This window comes from Cervus elaphus, chromosome 7 (assembly GCF_910594005.1).
Source record: "Cervus elaphus chromosome 7, mCerEla1.1, whole genome shotgun sequence".
NCBI classification, from domain to species: domain Eukaryota; kingdom Metazoa; phylum Chordata; class Mammalia; order Artiodactyla; family Cervidae; genus Cervus; species Cervus elaphus.
The window spans coordinates 18,790,950-18,808,405 of record NC_057821.1 but is presented as its reverse complement, the minus strand read 5'-3'; the positions used below and the strand labels follow the sequence as shown (position 1 = coordinate 18,808,405).

Below are 17,456 nucleotides of genomic sequence, written 5' to 3'. Positions count from 1 at the left end.
CCTGACTTTGATATCCAACACTGAGTGACATCTCTACTTGGATGTCTGAATTTAAACTTATTACGTCCAAAGCAAACTCTTGACTTCCCTTCCACAGACCTGCTTCTTCCCCAGGCTTTCGGAGGTCAGTGAATTGGCAACACTAGCTACCTAGCTGCAGGTCAGAAACTTAGAAGTTAGTCTTTTCTTTCCCTGGTGGCTCAATGGGGAAGATTCCCTGGAGAAGAAAATGGCAACCCACTCCAGTATTCTTGCCTGGGAAATCCCATGGATAGAGGAGCCTGACAGTGACTTAGTGACTAAACAACAACATACATACATACATATATATATATATATATATATATATATATATATATATGTAAAATCTCCATGTATAGATGGAATCCAACCACTTTTGAGCTCCTGTCCATCACTTCTTTCCTGAACAACAAGGTTCTAACAGGTATTCCTGCCTCCCCTTTTGCCCCCACAGTTCATTCTCTCCCATTATAATGATCTTTCAAACGTGTAAATCAGGGACTTCCCTGTGGTCCAGTTGTTGAGAGGCCACCTTGCAGCGCAGGGAACCCAGGTTCGATCCCTGGCGTGAGAACTAAGATGCCACATGCTGCAGGGCAACTAAGCCAGCCAAGCCAGGACCAGAGTCTGAGCACCACCACGAAGTTCCCACATGACTCAGTGACGATGCCTCGTGCCCCAACTAAGACCCTACACATCCAAATAATTTTTAAGTGTAAATCAGATCATGTTGCTCCTCTGCTTAAAAACTGTCCCAAAGAACATTTTATCTGTACATATATATATTCTCCCCATCTCTGTCCTCTATAAAAAATCTAGAAACAAAGACCAACCCAGCAGCAATGAGCATCCCAGCACCTAATTAGTAGTGCTGAACTATCATTTCTCACTAAAAGTAACTACTCTTTTTGGAATCGGCTGATTCCAAGTTTGGGGTAAGAAATGTCTGGGGTCGCCAAACTTTTTTCAAAAAGCCAGGCAGTCTTTCAGATTTTGCTGGCCAAGAGGTAAAATCACACGGAGATTATGGAGGTCCTTACATTACCATTTAAAACGTAACCATTTGAAAATACACAAGGACAAACGCGAGCACTTGGACGCCACTAAAGCTTGGGTTCCGGATCCCAGGCGGCTCCCACCCTTCCAGCCCCGCCGTCAGCGACCCCAGCCCTAGCCGGCTCCCCAGAGCTCTGAGTGGCCGCTGGGATCCGCAGCCTCTGGTCGGCGCCGCCTCCCCGCGTCCGAGCAACAGGCAGACGCAACTTCGATCCTCGCTAGGACTCCCGGAGGGGCCGCGGGGAGCGAGCACGTACGCGCACATAGAGCTGCCAGCCTCACACACCCCACTTTGGAAGAAAAGGGAGATCCCCAGAACGCCCAGTCCCAAGCAAGTCTTTGTCCTCACTATTCCCATAAGTCCTCTACCACACCCCTGTTACTCAACGTATGGTCTAGGAGGACATGGGTACCAACAGCACTACTTAGGAACCTGTCCGAAATACAGAATTTCAACTTCATCCTAGACCTACCGAATCATTATCTACAGGTTGAACAAGATTCCAGGAGATCCCTACGCATATTAACGTTTGACAGTGTTGCTTTCACAATCCAGATAAGGCAAAGCCATAAAAAAATACATCAACATAGGAACACCTCTTATAAATTGAACTTTTAACCTAGACACTAAAATACAGCCTTTAGGACTTACAAGCGGAAGTTCCCCGAGCCGAGTTCCTTATGCTTAGTAAGGGTGAAAATCCCCTTGTGTCTCCTCTGACCATCGGTCTAGGACGGAATGCATCACTGACCTCAGGTTCCTGCTCTAGGAGTCAATGGGGAAATCGGGAAAGAAGATTTCCATTCCCAGAGTTACTTCTCATGTATAAGGCGGAAAGAGAAGGTTCAAACATAGGGGCCCTTGGACTTGCCGAGGTCAGTCAGACAGCAACATAAGGGCAATCCCTATCCCAGGGAAGACCATACCCAAACCCAGCTAAACAACCCCCAGGAAACAGACATCGTTTATATTCTAAACCTGAAATGAAATTCCTATGAGTATTAAGGCAGTGGATGAGAACTCCTGAGAGAAGTTCCCAGGTCAGTAATTTCCCAGTCTGGCACATTCTCTCCTGTATTCATCTATCTTGAGAAACTGCAGACCATAAATTTAACTTCCTCATCTGATGACAGTGGCAAATCAGAGTAAGCACAGCCCAATCCTACAAGAACCACGTGGCTTGACTGGGAAATATTAAAAAGAGACTGATTTACCAGAAGATACCATATTCCAAAAAAGCATTTTTAATGGCAAGGACAAAACAACAAGATGGGGAGAAAACTGTTTTTCAAACAGAAAACAACCCAAAATAAAATCCATGATACATACTACAACATGGATAAGCCTTGAAAACATGCTAAGTGAAAGAAGTCAGTCACAAAGACCATACATTTTGTATGATTCAATTTACAGGAAATGTTCAGAATAGGCAAATCGTTAGAGACAGAAAGTAATTAGTGATTGCCTAGGGCTGGGAGGGATGGGGTAATTGGGGGTTAATAGGTAAAAGGTATGGGGTTTCTTTTGGAAGTGATGAAAATGATCTAGATATTCTAAAATATAAACAGCTAACAACTCTGTGAATGTAATAAAAGCCATTTGAATTGTACACTTTAAGTGGGTGAATTGTATGGTAAGTGAACTGTATTTCATTAAAGCTGTCTGGAAAAAAAAAATCCGTGGCTCCATTCTAGATCCACAATAATCTACAAATAAGGAGTTCCTACTATAATGCAGACTTTCTGGGCAAAATCTGAAGGGGGAGAAAAAAGTTGACGTCAGTCCTGAGGAGAAGCCCTAGCTAGATTTCTCTAGCAAAATACTCCCATTTCAATTTGGGGAAGAATTTCACAGGCTTGTCTCAAGATCATGAATCTCACAGAAATCCCCATCTGGCTTTAGGTTCCTGTTCCAAAAACACTGGAAAAACCAACAGAGGCAAAACATACTTTCAAAACAACACCTTTCATCTGCGTGGGCAAGGGAAGAAACAGGATGGATGTCTTGGGTTCTGTCAGAATACAAAGTTGAGAACTCACTGTCACTATAGAAACTCAAGTCCAAAAAAAGACCACACATTTCCCAAGGCTAACTCTCTTCAAAGTCCCTAAATAACATAACTCACAAAGAATGGAGGCCAGAAGAGCCCGCTGGTTAGCTGAAGCCTTAGAGATGATCACATTCATCTCAGTGCTGTCGAGGCTTTAATTGAGACAAATTCTCTTCTTGACCTGCTTAATTTCCCAAATCAAGAGCAGAGGGTATCAAGAGAAGCCCAGTGAAGACCCTCGCTCCACCTATAAGTGCCTGTGTTGGCCTCACGGTGGAAGTTGTTACCATGGAGAGAAAGACAGAAAGGGGGGTGGAAAAGGTATCTCTCTTACCCTGAAGCAAAAATACACAAAAGCCTAGGGCACTGGGAGGCTGAGAGAAAGAGAAATCTCAGCAGCTATCAGCCAACAGCTTCGTCCTGCCCTGACAACTCGGATTCCCTCTAATCCCTAGGCAAATTAAAAGACCAAATGTTATTACTCAATTAATAATGGAACAGCTGCTGCTTGGCTTCTGCATCTCCACTAAACTTCTGCTTCAATCCCTAAGAACAAAATGGCCATTTCCAATGCCAAGGGCAAAGGGAAATGAGAAGTTCACAGCACAGTACCTGACACATACTATTTAGGTATCAATAAATATTTGTTAGGGCTTCCCTGGTGGTTCAGACTGTAAAGAATCTGCCTGCAATGCTGAAGACGCAGATTCGATCACTGGGTCAGGAAGATCCCTTGGGGAAGGGAATGGCTACCCACTCTAGCATTCTTGCCTGAAGAATCCCATGTACAGAGGAGCCTGACAGGCTACAGTCCACGGGGTTGAAAAGACTTGGACATGAATGAGTGACTAACACTTTCGCTTTCACTTTCAAGTATCTGTTGAATGACTACTGAGTGAATGTTGATATCACCTCCCTTAGCCGTCTCTGCCTTCTTCCCTCAGCCTGGAAGTACACACAGGTAGACATCCGGGCTTCTCACGTGGCTCAGTAATAAAGAATCCACCTGCCAATGTAGGAGATGTAGGAGACGGGGGTTCAGTCCCTGGGTCAGGAAGATCCCCGGGAGGAGGAAATGGCAACCCACTCCAGTATTCTTGCCTGGAACATCCTATGGACAGAGGAGGGCGGCCGGCTACAGTGCATGAGGTCACAAGAGAGTCAGATATGATCCAATGACTGAGCACGCACATACATGCACCACACAGAGTTGAATCCACACCTATTCACTGCAACTCCATTTGTAATCTTGCAAAATAAGAATTACTGATATATTGACAAAAAAATTTAAAAAAAAAAAAGAATTACTGATATAATACAGATTTCTGGAAGGTAGGGACTGTTTAAATTTTTTTTTTTCTTGGCTGCGGGGCATGGCAGATAGGAGCTCTGTTCTCTCACCAGGGATGGAACCCACGCCCCCTACATTGGAAGCACAGTCTTCACCACTGGACCACCAGCAAAGGCCCCGGAGGGTAGGGATTTTTGTCAGTTTCACTACTGATGTACCTTAAGCGCCTGAAAATGCCTGGCACACAACAGGCTCTCAGTGAATATTTGTTGAATGCCGAATGAATTAAGGGCCTACTATGCGGCAGGCCGCTTGTGTTATTAATAGGCAGACTCCTGCAGGCGCCTTCTTGCCGATCACTTCTACCGGGAGCCAGAAGCGGTCTTGAGTCCTCCTGCCGCCAGGGGTCGTTGTAGGAAACGCCAGGCCTGCTCTCGTTACTTCTATCCCTGCGATACCCTTTGACCTCGTGAAGTATTGCCCCCAGTTAAGATGGCGGCGTCGGTGGCAGCCGCAGCTGGACGACTTCGGCGGGCCATTCGAAGGTCGCCCTCATGGCGGGGCCTTCGGGCGCTCTCATCGGAGGCCTCTCCAACCCAGGCCGCGGCCGTACGGGACGCCTTCCTGAGCTTCTTTCGCGACCGCCATGGCCACCGCTTGGTGCCCTCCGCCTCCGTGAGGCCCCGCGGCGACCCCAGTTTGCTTTTCGTCAACGCAGGCATGAATCAGGTAGGGGCTGAACCACGCAGGGCTGGGCGGAGTTTGCAATTTTTTTCCTTAGAGAAAGGCGCTGCGGGATTGGGCAAGAGACGCAAAGGGCGGAGCTCCTACCTTTCGGGGAAAGAGAGCTTGCGCGTAATTAGGCAAGGAGTTTGGGGTGCAAATTAGCGCTTGGGGAGAACTCGATCGGGAAACTTCTGAGTTAAGGTTTTTAGTTCCAGGAATGGCGGGTGAAGGTTGACTTTTAGTTCCAGGAATGGCGGGTGTGGAGTCCCATGGGGGCAGACTGGTGGGGGAAGTCTGGCTTCATTTATTAGTTTTTTTAAATAAAGATACCATTCATTAAAACGTTGAGTACATGCTGCTGTGCTAACCTATGTGCTCTAAGCTTTCGACCTTGAGCACCACTTAGCCTCTCTAGACTTGCCCTGTTTCTAGCCACCAACACATTCGTTCTCATTTTACTAGAAGAGTCTTTCATGATTTATTTGTATGCCCAGACACCACCAGAGATGGGTGCTCCCAAGTTGCCCCCCGGGCCAAGACTTCACAGTACTCTCAGGGGCCATGGACAGCCCTCAATCTGAATCACCATCTCTATGCCCACTCCCTGCGTTTCCCTTCTGTTAGGATATGTCTCTCCCCCTTCCTGTGTTTCCAGTTCAAGCCAATCTTCCTGGGCACTGTGGATCCACGAAGTGAGATGGCAGGCTTCCGACGGGTAGCCAACAGCCAGAAATGTGTGAGGGCTGGAGGACGCCACAGCGACCTGGAGGATGTGGGCCGAGACCTTTCCCATCATACCTTCTTTGAGATGCTTGGCAATTGGGCCTTTGGGGGTGAATATTTTAAGGTCAGTCCCCAGGAAGCCCTGGAGCTAGGAAAGGGTCAGTGGTCAGCCAAGAAAGGAGCCAAGGTTAATCCTGTCTCCACTGTTAGAGTCGGCTTAAGCAGGGCCTCATACCAGACACAGAGGCAAAGTGCTCAATGGACACATATAATAGAAATGTGTCTCGCTTCCCTGGTTGAGCTGTAAACTCCTTGAGGACCAGGACTATGCCTCCTGCCTAATGGCTGATCAATAGTTATTGTGAATAAAATGCAAATGCAGGAGTTAAAAATCCTCTCAGGCTGAGGTGGGTAGGGGGTTTTATGGAGAAGGTGGGGCCTGGAAGAAAATGGGATTTAGAAGAGAGGACACTTTCTATGCAGGAAAATCTCAGAAGCAAAAGAGTCATGGCTTGTTCTGGAAACCAGGTGGGCAGTGGAAATGGTCTTGTCTTAAGCCGAGGGTGGAACTCATGTGGCTTGATGGGCACTTCAGTGGGGCCTTCTCACCCGTCTTCCTCTTTGCACTGGGTTTCCACTACAGGAGGAAGCTTGCAGCATGGCCTGGGAGCTGCTGACTCAGGTCTATGGGATCCCTGAGGACCGGCTCTGGGTCTCCTACTTTGGTGGTGACCCCAAGGCTGGGCTGGGCCCAGACCTGGAGAGCAGGGACATCTGGCTCAATTTAGGGTGAGTCCACCCCCACTTATGTCCCACTCCTGGAGCACAAGAAAACTGGGAAATAACCAGCACCGGACCTCAGAGTCTCAGCATATCCTGTGATACTGTAGGGTCAACCCTGTTCCTTGTCCTGCTGATCTTAATGGAAGGACTCCCTGGCAGATAGCAGGGGTGGGGTAGGGGGTCCCCGGCTTCTGCCTTTGTCTCCCACCATCCATCTGGCTTTCTTCTCAGGGTGCCTGCCAGCCGCGTGCTTTCCTTTGGGCCCGAGGAGAACTTCTGGGAGATGGGGGATACTGGGCCTTGTGGGCCCTGTACTGAGATACACTATGACCTGGCCGGTGGGGCAGGGGCCCCCCAGCTGGTGGAGCTTTGGAATCTGGTCTTCATGCAACATAACAGGTAATGGGTTGCAAGAGGAGGAGGGAAATCCCAGACGGAAAGTGAAAAAGTTGGCAGTCAGGAGACTTTGATCCAGTTGTTATGAAAACAAATACTTAAACAGCATTTACAATGTGCCAGGCATATTTCTGGGGGCTTTCCTGGTGGCTCAGATTGTAAAGAGCCTGCCTACAGTGAAGGAGACCTGGATTCATTCCCTGGGTCAGGAAGATCCCCTGGAGAAGGGATTGGCTACCTACTCCAGTATTCTTGCTTGAAGAATTCCATGGACAGAGGAGCCTGGCAAGCTACAGTCCATGGGGTGACAAAGAGTCAGACATGACTGAGCGACTAACACTTTCACTTTCAGGCATATTTCTAAACACTTTTCAGATGGTAACCGATTTAGTCCTCATCTTTGCCCGTGACATTGCAACTAGACACTGTGGGTCTTTGGACTCTGCTCTCTTATAAGATGGAGTTGAATTTGATAATCTCTTAAGATTTTCTACCAGCCTTGACATGCCTCTTTATAAAACAAAGAATTGTGTCCCAGAAAGTGGCGGTCTGGATCTAGGCGAGGGCCCAATCACCCTTTATGAGAAAGGAGAGGACCCAAGGCTATCATCATCCGCTTTGGGGGAAGGGGGGGATGATTCTGCCCGCTGGTTCCTCCTACTGTCGGCCCCCCAAATCCCCTCCTCATCCCTTTATGCCACTTGAGCATCATACGTGCAACCCTATGGGGGCCTCACCTTGCACACCTTTCCCGTACACCTGGCCAGAGAGGCAGACGGAAGCCTGCAGCCCCTGCCCCAGCGGCATGTGGACACGGGAATGGGCCTGGAAAGGCTGGTAGCCGTGCTGCAAGGCAGGCGCTCCACCTACGACACCGATCTCTTTTCCCCGCTTCTCGACGCCATACACCAGGTAAGCCCACCTCTTCCCTTCCAGAAGCCACTCTGACCTGCAGCCCTTAAGGCTCACCACCAGTGCTTTCTCCCTTTGTTGAGAACTCAAGAGTATTCCTGCCTGTGGGGACAGTGAGCAGCCAAGAATGTGAGGATGTCAGACGTGAGGCTCCAGTTCACGTTGACAACCTGATACTGCTCCTCACTCTTTCCTCAGTAGTTGTGATGCACATACTTAGTTGTGGCATGTGGGATCTTAGTTCCCCAACCAGGGATCGAACCCAGGCCCCTGTATTGACCAGGGAAGTCCTTGATTGTCACTTTTAAAAGGCATTCCTGTTGCTGTGCGGAGGTTGTGCTGGAGGGAAACTGGAGTAGAAGCTGAGAAATTGGGAGGCTGTTTCATAATTCAGAAAAGACAAGGTGTGGCTTAGGCTGGTAGCAGAGGAAGTGGAGAAAAGTAGATGGATTTGAAAGATCTCTGGAAGTAGATGCAAAAGCCCCTACTGATGGATTCGATGCAGAGAGCAGAGCCAAGTCAAGGCTGGCCCCCGGGTTCTTGACTTGACTAACGTGAGTGGCAAGGCCAGCAGCCGTGTCTCATCTCATGCTTCCAGGGTTGCGGGGCACCCCCTTACTCAGGCCGCGTTGGGGCAGCAGACGAGGGGCGCACAGACACAGCATATCGCGTGGTGGCTGATCACATCCGCACACTCAGTGTCTGCATCGCTGACGGCGTCTCCCCTGGGATGTCTGGTGCCCCGTGAGTCTGGAAGGGCTACAGTGAAGGGCAGGGGTTGCTGTGGGCTGCAGGGGAGAGGAGGGAGGGGGATGAAGAGGCGAGTGGGGTTGAGATGGCAGGCGGAGGAGGAAGGGGGCATACACTCTGTGTCTTGCCCTCCCTTCTCCCCTCCCTGCTGACCCAGGGCTGCTGGGGGCTCGTATCTGGGCTCTGATCCCCTCTAGGCTGGTACTTCGTCGGATCCTCCGTCGAGCCATACGGTTCTCTACTGAGGTGTTGCGGGCACCACCTGGCTTCCTGGGCAGCCTGGTGCCTGCAGTGGTGGAGACGCTGGTAAGTGCAGAGCTTTGTCGCTTCCCTGGGCCTCCCAGGGGACTCGGAGAACCTGTCAGTGAACCCAAACAGTGACCCTGCCTGGGTTCCCCACCCTGAGTGTCTAACCCAGAGTCTTCTCAGCGGGCTTACAGAAAGCAGGGAGCCTCCTTGCCCAGGCTGCTGAGCCTTTGACCTCAGGAACCCCTTCTGCCTGTATCACCCCCTCCCCTCCCTAAAGAAGCTGATTCCCCATTTGGACCCTCCCCCATCCATCAGCCTCTCTGAGCCCCCAAGGCAGCTGTCCCCAGGGAGGGCCAGGGTGGAGGGGCAGAGTGAGCTGATTGCCTCTGACACCGCCTCGGGCCTCTGCACTGTCCCCAGGGAGACGCTTACCCAGAATTGCGGAGGAGCTCAGCCCAGGTACTGGACTCGAGTGGGCGAGGAAGGGGCTGACGAGAGCTGTGGGGAGAGGCTCTCCCTCTCAGGAGGCCCAGCTCCAGCCCTGCCCTGCCCCTGTTCAGATAGCCAGCCTGGTGTCGGAGGATGAGGCGGCCTTCCTGGCCTCCCTGCAGCGTGGTCGGCGGGTCATCGAGCGGACCCTGAAGCGCCTGGGGCCTTCCGACGTATTCCCAGGTGAGCAGGATGCCTGCCCACGGTGTGAGGGTCCCACTTAGGTGAGCCTAGCCCAGGCCTCACATCTCCACCCCGACGTCTCTCTCCACCTACTCTCTCCACCACCGCCCAGCTTCTCTCTTCCCCACTGCCCGGCTGGGCCCGCCCCTGGTCGCTGCTTTCCAAGGCTGGCTGCAGGCCAAGAATGAACTTTCCTCCTCTGAAGTGACATTTGCCAAGGGAGGACCCTGGGCTGCCCCCAGCTCCTGCTTTGCAGCCTGAAGGTGACCCTCCTCTGGGGCCTGCCCAGTGCCGGGAGAGGGACCATGTGCTTGGCGTCCGGTGGCTTCTGTGGTCAGAAAAGCCTTCTCCCGACTCCCTCCACACTGCCCTCCCTCCCTCAATAGCCCTGATGCCCCTCATCTTCCTCCCTCATAGCCGAAGTGGCCTGGTCCTTGTCCCTGTCTGGGAACCTGGGGCTCCCCCTGGACCTGGTGGAGCTGATGCTGGAGGAGAAGGGGGTGCCTCTGGACACTGCTGGGCTGGAGCGGCTGGCCCAGGAGGAGGCCCAGGTACCAGCCGGGCAGCCCCACCGGTTCTGTTGGGTCACAGCCCCTCCCTCAGTCCTGGGATCCTGTGGGAAGAGGGAAACGGGAGGCTGAGGTAGGGGCTGTCCGCTTGCTCAGGCACCCCCCGCAGCCCGCGGAGAGGAAGGCCAGCGCAGTGGGCCACACGGAGGAGCAGAAGGGGAGAGGCCAGCACGTGTCCTCAGAGGGGCCATCGGGGGCCGCAGTGGGTCCTGGTCCTGAGACCCCTGCACGAGGGGAGGTTGACCAGCCAGCCCAGGGCCTGCCCAGCCCGAGGGCTTATCCCAGAGAGGGTGCGGGGTGCACAAGCTGTGTGGCGGAGCCGGGTCTCCACGCACCCCCTCGTGCACACACGCCTGTCCCACAGCACCGGGCACTGCAGGCCGAGCCGGTTCAGGAGCAGGGACTGCGGCTCGACGTCCACGCCCTGGGGGAGCTGCAGCGCCGCGGGGTGCCCCCCACCGATGACAGCCCCAAGTACAGCTACTCCCTGCGACCAGGCGGCGGTTACGGTGAGAGGCTGGGCTGAGGCGGGTGGCCACGGGCTTGCCTGACCGCGATTGGGAGGACAGAGATCAGCCACCAGGCCTGTGCCTTCCCCGGGGGAGCCGCCAGGGGTCGCTGTGGGTCCCGGCTGGAAGTGCCCCCCTGCCCCTGCTGATTGGCTTCAAGGGAGGCGCGGGCCCAAGCCCCTGCCTGGCAGTGATAAGCGGTCTTGGCCCTGGCAGAGTTCGGCACCTGTGAGGCCCAGGTGCTCCAGCTGTATACAGAGGATGGGAGAGCTGTGGCCTCCGTGGGGGACGGCCAGCGCTGCGGCCTCCTCTTGGACAAAACCAACTTCTACGCTGAACAGGGAGGCCAGGCTTCCGACCGAGGCTACCTGGTGCTGGTGGGCCAGCAGGTGGGTCCCCCACTACCACCATCACCCCCAGCGCCCACCACACACACACACACCACACACACACACACTACCACCATCACCCCCAGTGCCCACCACACACACACACACACACACACACACACACACACACAACCACCATCACCCCCAGCGCCCACCACACACACACACGTTCCCCACTTCTCCTGAGCTAGCAGGTGAGCCCCCCACTACCACCATCACCCCCAGCGCCCACCACACACACACATGCACACACACACACACCACACACACACACACACGTTCCCCACTTCTCCTGAGCTAGCAGGTGAGCCCCCCACTACCACCATCACCCCCAGCGCCCACCACCCACACACACACACACACACACACACACACACACACACACACACACACACACACACACACACACACACACACACACACACACACACACACACACACACACACACACACACACACACACACACACACTCCCCACTTCTCCTGAGCTGGAAGGAGCCAAGGGGAGGGAGAGGCGGCAGCAGTCAGTGCCTCGGTCCTGCCCTTCCCCAGGACGTGCTCTTCCCAGTGGCCCGGGCCCAGGTCTGCGGAGGCTTCATCCTGCATGAGGCGGCAGCCCCTGAGTGCCTCAAGGTGGGGGACCAGGTGCAGCTGCACGTGGATGAGGTGAGGACCCCGCCTCTGCTGTCTGTTCTCCGTGTCCTGCAGCCCCATCTCCCTCCCCATCCCACCCGCACCCAGGACCCTGGGTGACAGAAGTGTTTCAGGCCTGGCGTCTGAGCTGCATGGAGAAGCACACGGCCATCCACCTGCTCAGCTGGGCGCTGCGGCAGGCCCTGGGCCCCGGCACAGAGCAGCGAGGCTCCCATCTCAATCCCGAGCGGCTGCGCTTCGACGTGGCCACGCAGGTGAGCCAGGCACGGAGAGGCAGCCTTCATACGAGGCGCCGGGCTTAGAGTCTGGTGGTGTGGGAGTCTGACCAGTAAGAGGGCTGGACTCCCCTCGCTCAGTCACTGGGGGACCTTGGGTGGGGGGCTTCCCATCAGGCCCCTCCTGCGCCAGCGAGGGTCAGGCAAGCTGGTGTCCGGGGTCCTCTCTTGGCCTTCAGCCGCCCAGCTTCCTTGTCCCTGCTGTCACCCAGGCTGTTCTTGCTCAAGCCGAGCTGCCCTCTTCCTTATCTGTCATCCTTTCTCCATGTCCATCTGGCTCAAATCCTGCAGGAAGTGCTCACTGACTGAATCCTATTCTGCCTGATGACTCCTTCCTTGCTCCTGCGTCTCCCCCATCCTGTATTTCTCTTCCACTGGCTGCCCCTTGTAAGCTCCTGAAGTACAGAGCCTCTGTCTTCTATTTCCTGGTCAATTTTCAGTGCCTAGCGAAAGAAAGGTCTGCTGCTTTCAATAGGCCCAGTTCCCAGGTCGTTTTCTAAGGAAAAGAATTGTCTGCTCCGCAAACGTATTGAGGATGTGTTATATACTAGGCACTGTTCACTGTTGTGTACTAGCGTGGGGCTAGTTCAGTGAACATCGAGTGCTTCATCGTGCATCACTCCCAGGCACGGGGCTGACTGCCTGTCGGTCTGTTTCCCCCACAATCCCCCAGGCCCCTTTGACCCCAGAGCAGCTCCGGACAGTGGAGGGCACTGTGCAGAAGGCCGTGGGGCGGGATGAGGCCGTGTACATGGAGGAGGTGGCTCTGGCACGCACTGCCCACGTCCCTGGCCTGCGCTCCCTGGATGAGGCAAGTTGGGGGAGCCCCGTTGGTGGAGATCATGTGAGTAACCACCCCCCACTCACAGGGCTGTTCACAGACCTGCGCCTCTCACCACCAGGTGTACCCAGACCCTGTGCGGGTGGTATCCGTGGGGGTGCCCGTGGCCCATGCTCTGGACCCAGCCTCCCAGGCTGCGCTGCAGACCTCCGTGGAGCTGTGCTGTGGGACGTGAGTCTCTCCTCTCTGCCCACTCTGGCCTGGGGCCCTGGACCCCCTCCCTTCCCTTGTCCCTGGAGCCACCAGCCGCTGGCTTGGAGCTCCAGCTGCTCTTCTCTCTCTTGTCATCCCCCAGACTTCCTCCTCCCTCCCTCTGCCCACAGGCACCTGCTTCGCACAGGGGCCATAGGAGACCTGGTCATCGTCGGGGAGCGCCAGCTGGTCAAGGGCATCACCCGCCTGCTGGCCGTCACTGGGGAGCAGGCCCAGCAGGTCAGCACACCAGCGGGGCCTGGGAGGCTTCTCTGGGTGTGGATGGGGCAGGGAGCACACAGCTGATGTGGTCGGGCCGGGGAATGCCCAGCAGCAGAACCAGGATTCATACCTGTGCACTGAGCCACACTAGCTGCTGGCAGCTGGCATCTGTTGTCATCATTTGATGCCTTGATGCGTCCTGATTGTTAAATGTTTCTAACTTGTCCCCACCCAGCAATAGGTCAAGAACCCCTGTCTTGGGGAGGGCAGGTAAGCCACACTGCCCTGACCGTCCTGTGCCCTCCCTACAGGCCCGGGAGGTGGGCCAGAGCTTGGCCCAGGAGGTGGAAGCAGCCGCAGCTCGGCTGAGTCAGGGCAGCCGGGATGTGGCGGAGGCGCATCGGCTGTCCAAGGACATCGGGCGACTCACCGATGTGAGGGCCACCCCCACCGTGGAGCTGCCCCCTCCGCCTGGCCCTGTTCCCCTCCCCAACCCTGCACCCTAGCCCAGATGTTTGTTGTTTGTCTGCAGGGGGGCGTGCGGGGTGTGTGGCCCCTTCCCTAGCCCTGCTGGGCCCTGCCTCAGGGACCGTGACTCAGTGGGGCCAGGGAGTGATATGCCGCTTCTGACCACAGGCCGTGGACACCGCCACGATGCCCCAGTGGCAACGGCGGGTGCTTCAGGCCACACTGAAGGCGCTGCAGCGGCGTGCCAACACTGCCATCCGGAAACTGGAAATGGGGCAGGTGAGAGGGGGTCTGGCTACACCCCACGGGGCAGATAGCAGGCACACTTGGCGAGCATCAGAGATGCTCTAGTATGCACGCTGAGACACCTCCAGGCCTGGTGGGGAGTTGAGGGTGGGTGGCAGTTGCTACCTCTCCTGCCATCTGGGTGCCATCATCAGGTCATTCCCCCACTTCCCTCTGCCAAGCTGGGTCTCTCCCCCAACTCCCAAGCCTGTCTCAGAGTCTCCCTCCAAGAAGCTAACTTGATTACGCCATTCAGCCCTAATTGTCCTTGAGTGCGGCTCTTCCTCCCTCCGCCCCCCTTCGCCCATCTGCACTCCAGTCCTAGTCCCTTCACCTTCAGCGGCCCCTGTGTAGGAGCCTGGAGCTATAAGGAAAGGGAGGAGTGAGGAGGAGAAGAAGGACATAGAAGGGACCCAAAACAAGGTGGCCATTCTCGGCAGAACCCCTGGCATCTTTGCTGGGGGACGGAGGGCGTGGGAGGGTATTTCTGGGCTGGGGCTCAGGTCAGAAGTGGGGGCCGATTGCTTCCCAGCCCGACCTCTGCGCTATTCTTCCTGCTTCCCAGGCTGCACAGAAAACCCAGGAGCTGCTCCAGCGGCACACGGAGGGGCCCCTGATTGTGGACACAGTTTCCGCGGAGTCCCTCTCAGTAAGCGTTGGGTGTGGGGTGGGCCCAGGGTGTGGGGAGGGGAAAGTGCTGGCAGGGAGGAAGCTGGGAGTCCAGGGAGCTGCGAGGTTGTCATCTGCCCTCCCCCGTGCAGGTGCTGGTGAAGGTGGTCCGGCAGCTGTGTAAGCAGGCGCCCAGCACATCCGTGCTGCTCCTCAGCCCCCAGCCTCTGGGACAGGTGCTGTGTGCCTGTCAGGTGGCCCAGGTGAGGGGGGGAGGGCCGCCCCACCCCACTCATCTCCTAGTCCAGCTTGCTGATCCCTTGTCTTTTATTCCTCCCACACAAGAGAGCCACGGCTGGGTAGAGGTGATCTCTGAGGATACCCCAGGATGGGGACAAGGCCACCTCCTTGTCCCCAACCCACCCCGTCCCCCCCCCACCCTCAGAGGATTCCCTCAATTCCCACCACCCCACCCTCCAGGCTGCATATTTCTTGCAAATAGGTAGCAGCCATTCAACCTCTATAGATGCATTCCCAGCCCATCCCTCTCCTGTCTCCTCACCCAGTTACCCACGCCCACCATATGCCCGGCTTAGGAGAGGGCTCTGCTCACTGACTCCACTCTCCAGGGAACAGTGAGTGGGTGGGGCAGGGAGGGCTGCTCTGCATCACTGCCCCTTCTGTTTCTGTCCCCAGAGTGCCATGCCGGCCTTCACGGCAGAGGCCTGGGCGCTGGCCGTGTGCAGCCACATGGGGGGCAAAGCCTGGGGCTCTCGAGTGGTGGCCCAGGGCACTGGAAGCACTGCTGACCTGGAAGCTGCCCTCAGCACAGCCCGAGCCTATGCCCTCAGCCAGCTCTGACCAGGCTCACTCAGGGACTCACACACGCTGAAGAGACTGCGGCCAGGGCGGTGCCCGGAGCCCTGCAGGAGCCAGCAGAACCTCCCCGGAGGCTCAGCAGAGGACTCAGGTCTGGAGGCCAAGCAGCTGCGCCAAGAGGGTGCCCTGGGCTGGGACTTGCACAGACACAAGAAGATGGGGGCTGGGGAAGACAGAAGTGAGCCTGAACATAGACCCCGCGAGGTGGAGGTGGAGACGCACACGGCTGTTCTGGCTGTGATTGTTCATTAAAATGTATTTCACAGGATGGGAAGCTCGAGGGCTTCCCAGGTAGCGCTAATCATAAAGAACTCACCTGCCAATGCAGGAGACGTAAGAGACCAGGATTTGATCACTGGGTCGGGAAGATCCCCTGGACAAGGGAATGGCTACCCACTCCAGTATTCTTGCCTGGAGAATCACATGGACAGAGGAGCCTGGCGGGCTATGGTCTACAGGGTTGCAAAGAGCCAGACACGACTGAAGCAACTCAGTACACACACATATAGGAAGCTCCAGGACATTCTTTCACCTAAAAAAAGGCAGCCTTTCCCTTCTCAGCAACCTGGAATGGGTGCCCCATCCCCAGTTTGACCCCTCACACTGGACTGAAAGGCCACCTGGCATCCAGATCTGAACTCCCCTCATCACCACCACAAGCGCTTGGCCAAGCCCGCTGTGCCAGCCTGTTCTGAGCACCCACAAAGGCCTCCCTAGCCAAGATTGAAAACTGTCATGTGAAAGTCATCAGAGCTGGGCAGATCCTCTCTGCTGTCACTTATTTCATTAACAACTTCTCATTTTAATGAAGGCTCTGATGATTTGTTGATAAAGTGAGCCAACAGGGACTTCCCTGGCGGTCCAGTGGCTGAGACTTCAAGCTCCCAGTGCAGAAGGCTTGGGTTTGACCCCTGGTCGGGGAACTACTAAGACCCAGCAGAGCCAAACAAGCCAGCAGGTACTGGTCAGATGCTGAGACTATGGCAAGAAACAAATAGAACTTCCTGCCCTTGTGGAGCTTTCTTCCCATGGGGAAACAGCAATGACGAGAAAGAAGAAGGTATCAGATGGGGGTGAGATCTATGGAGAGAGCAGACGGGTTGGGAGGGTGTGAGCCCTGTGGACATCTGAGGGCAGAGTCAGTGCAGAGGCCTGAGGGGCAGGTGCTGGTCTTGGGGTCAGAAGCGGGCAGAGCCAAAGCAAGCCTACTCTTTTTTTTTTTTTTTAAAACAACTTAAAAAAATTTTTTTTTTATTTATTGTTGGTTGTGCTGGGTCGTCACTGCTGCCTGCAGGCTTTCTAGTTAGGGCGAGTGGGGGCTACTTTTTGTTGCAGTGCATGGGCTTCTCATTGTGGTGGCTTCTCTTGTGGACCATGGGCTCTGGGGCATGTGGGCTCACTCGTGGCGCATGGGCTTAGTTCTTCTGTGACGTATAGAATCTTCCCGGACCAGGGATTCAACCCATGCATTGGCAGGCAGATTCTCACCCACCATACCACCAGAGCAGTCCCAAGCCTTCTCTTTTAAAACAAGTTGCAAAACACCTGCCCCAAACCTGAGCTGAAGCTGAAATTGGCAGCTCAGAGCAGAAGGAAGGTGTGGAATGGAGGGCAGTTGTCCTTCCCTCCCAAAGTGAATCCACCCAGGACCAAGCCAGACCTCTGTTTGAAGATCTCTGTTGCTGGATGAAGGAAGGGGAACTTGGAGGACCCATCCCCAAGTCAGAGCCTCCCTGGCTGCAAAGTTCTGGGCCCTTTAGTCAAAATTTTGGAGGAGAGCAGGCCTTCCTGACAGCATTTCTTGCGTGATTTCTCATTCTAATTGAGGCAGTGATGATTAGTTGGTAAATAACTGATGAGGGCTTGAAACGGGCCTGGAGCCCCTGGCCTCTGGCTGCCTGCAGTCCTAAGAGGTTGCAAGACTTCCTCTTGGG

At 54.9% G+C, this 17,456-nt stretch overlaps 1 protein-coding gene across 1 annotated transcript; it reads left to right on the top strand.

Annotated features, from left to right (window-relative positions):
- Nucleotides 1-4,885: 4,885 nt before the first annotated feature.
- AARS2 (alanyl-tRNA synthetase 2, mitochondrial) lies at nt 4,886-16,782 on the top strand. The gene is made up of 22 exons (XM_043907618.1): nt 4,886-5,148; nt 5,801-5,992; nt 6,512-6,657; nt 6,883-7,050; nt 7,815-7,959; nt 8,558-8,703; nt 8,907-9,015; nt 9,379-9,417; nt 9,519-9,630; nt 10,048-10,181; nt 10,564-10,708; nt 10,925-11,097; nt 11,650-11,763; nt 11,865-12,005; nt 12,700-12,837; nt 12,929-13,038; nt 13,191-13,299; nt 13,593-13,715; nt 13,918-14,028; nt 14,600-14,683; nt 14,796-14,906; nt 15,340-16,782. The coding sequence occupies exons 1-22, from the start codon at nt 4,912-4,914 to the stop codon at nt 15,502-15,504; spliced, it is 2,952 nt and encodes a 983-aa protein (XP_043763553.1). The 5' UTR covers nt 4,886-4,911; the 3' UTR covers nt 15,505-16,782.
- The last annotated feature ends 674 nt before the right edge of the window (nt 16,783-17,456 follow it).

Coding starts and splice junctions, on each gene's coding strand:
- AARS2 (XM_043907618.1), top strand. CDS start 4,912: ATGGCGGCGTCGGTGGCAGCCGCAGCTGGACGACTTCGGCGGGCCATT. Junction 7,960..8,557: donor TTCTCGACGCCATACACCAG/GTAAGCCCACCT, acceptor TCATGCTTCCAG/GGTTGCGGGGCACCCCCTTA. Junction 9,418..9,518: donor TGCGGAGGAGCTCAGCCCAG/GTACTGGACTCG, acceptor GCCCCTGTTCAG/ATAGCCAGCCTGGTGTCGGA.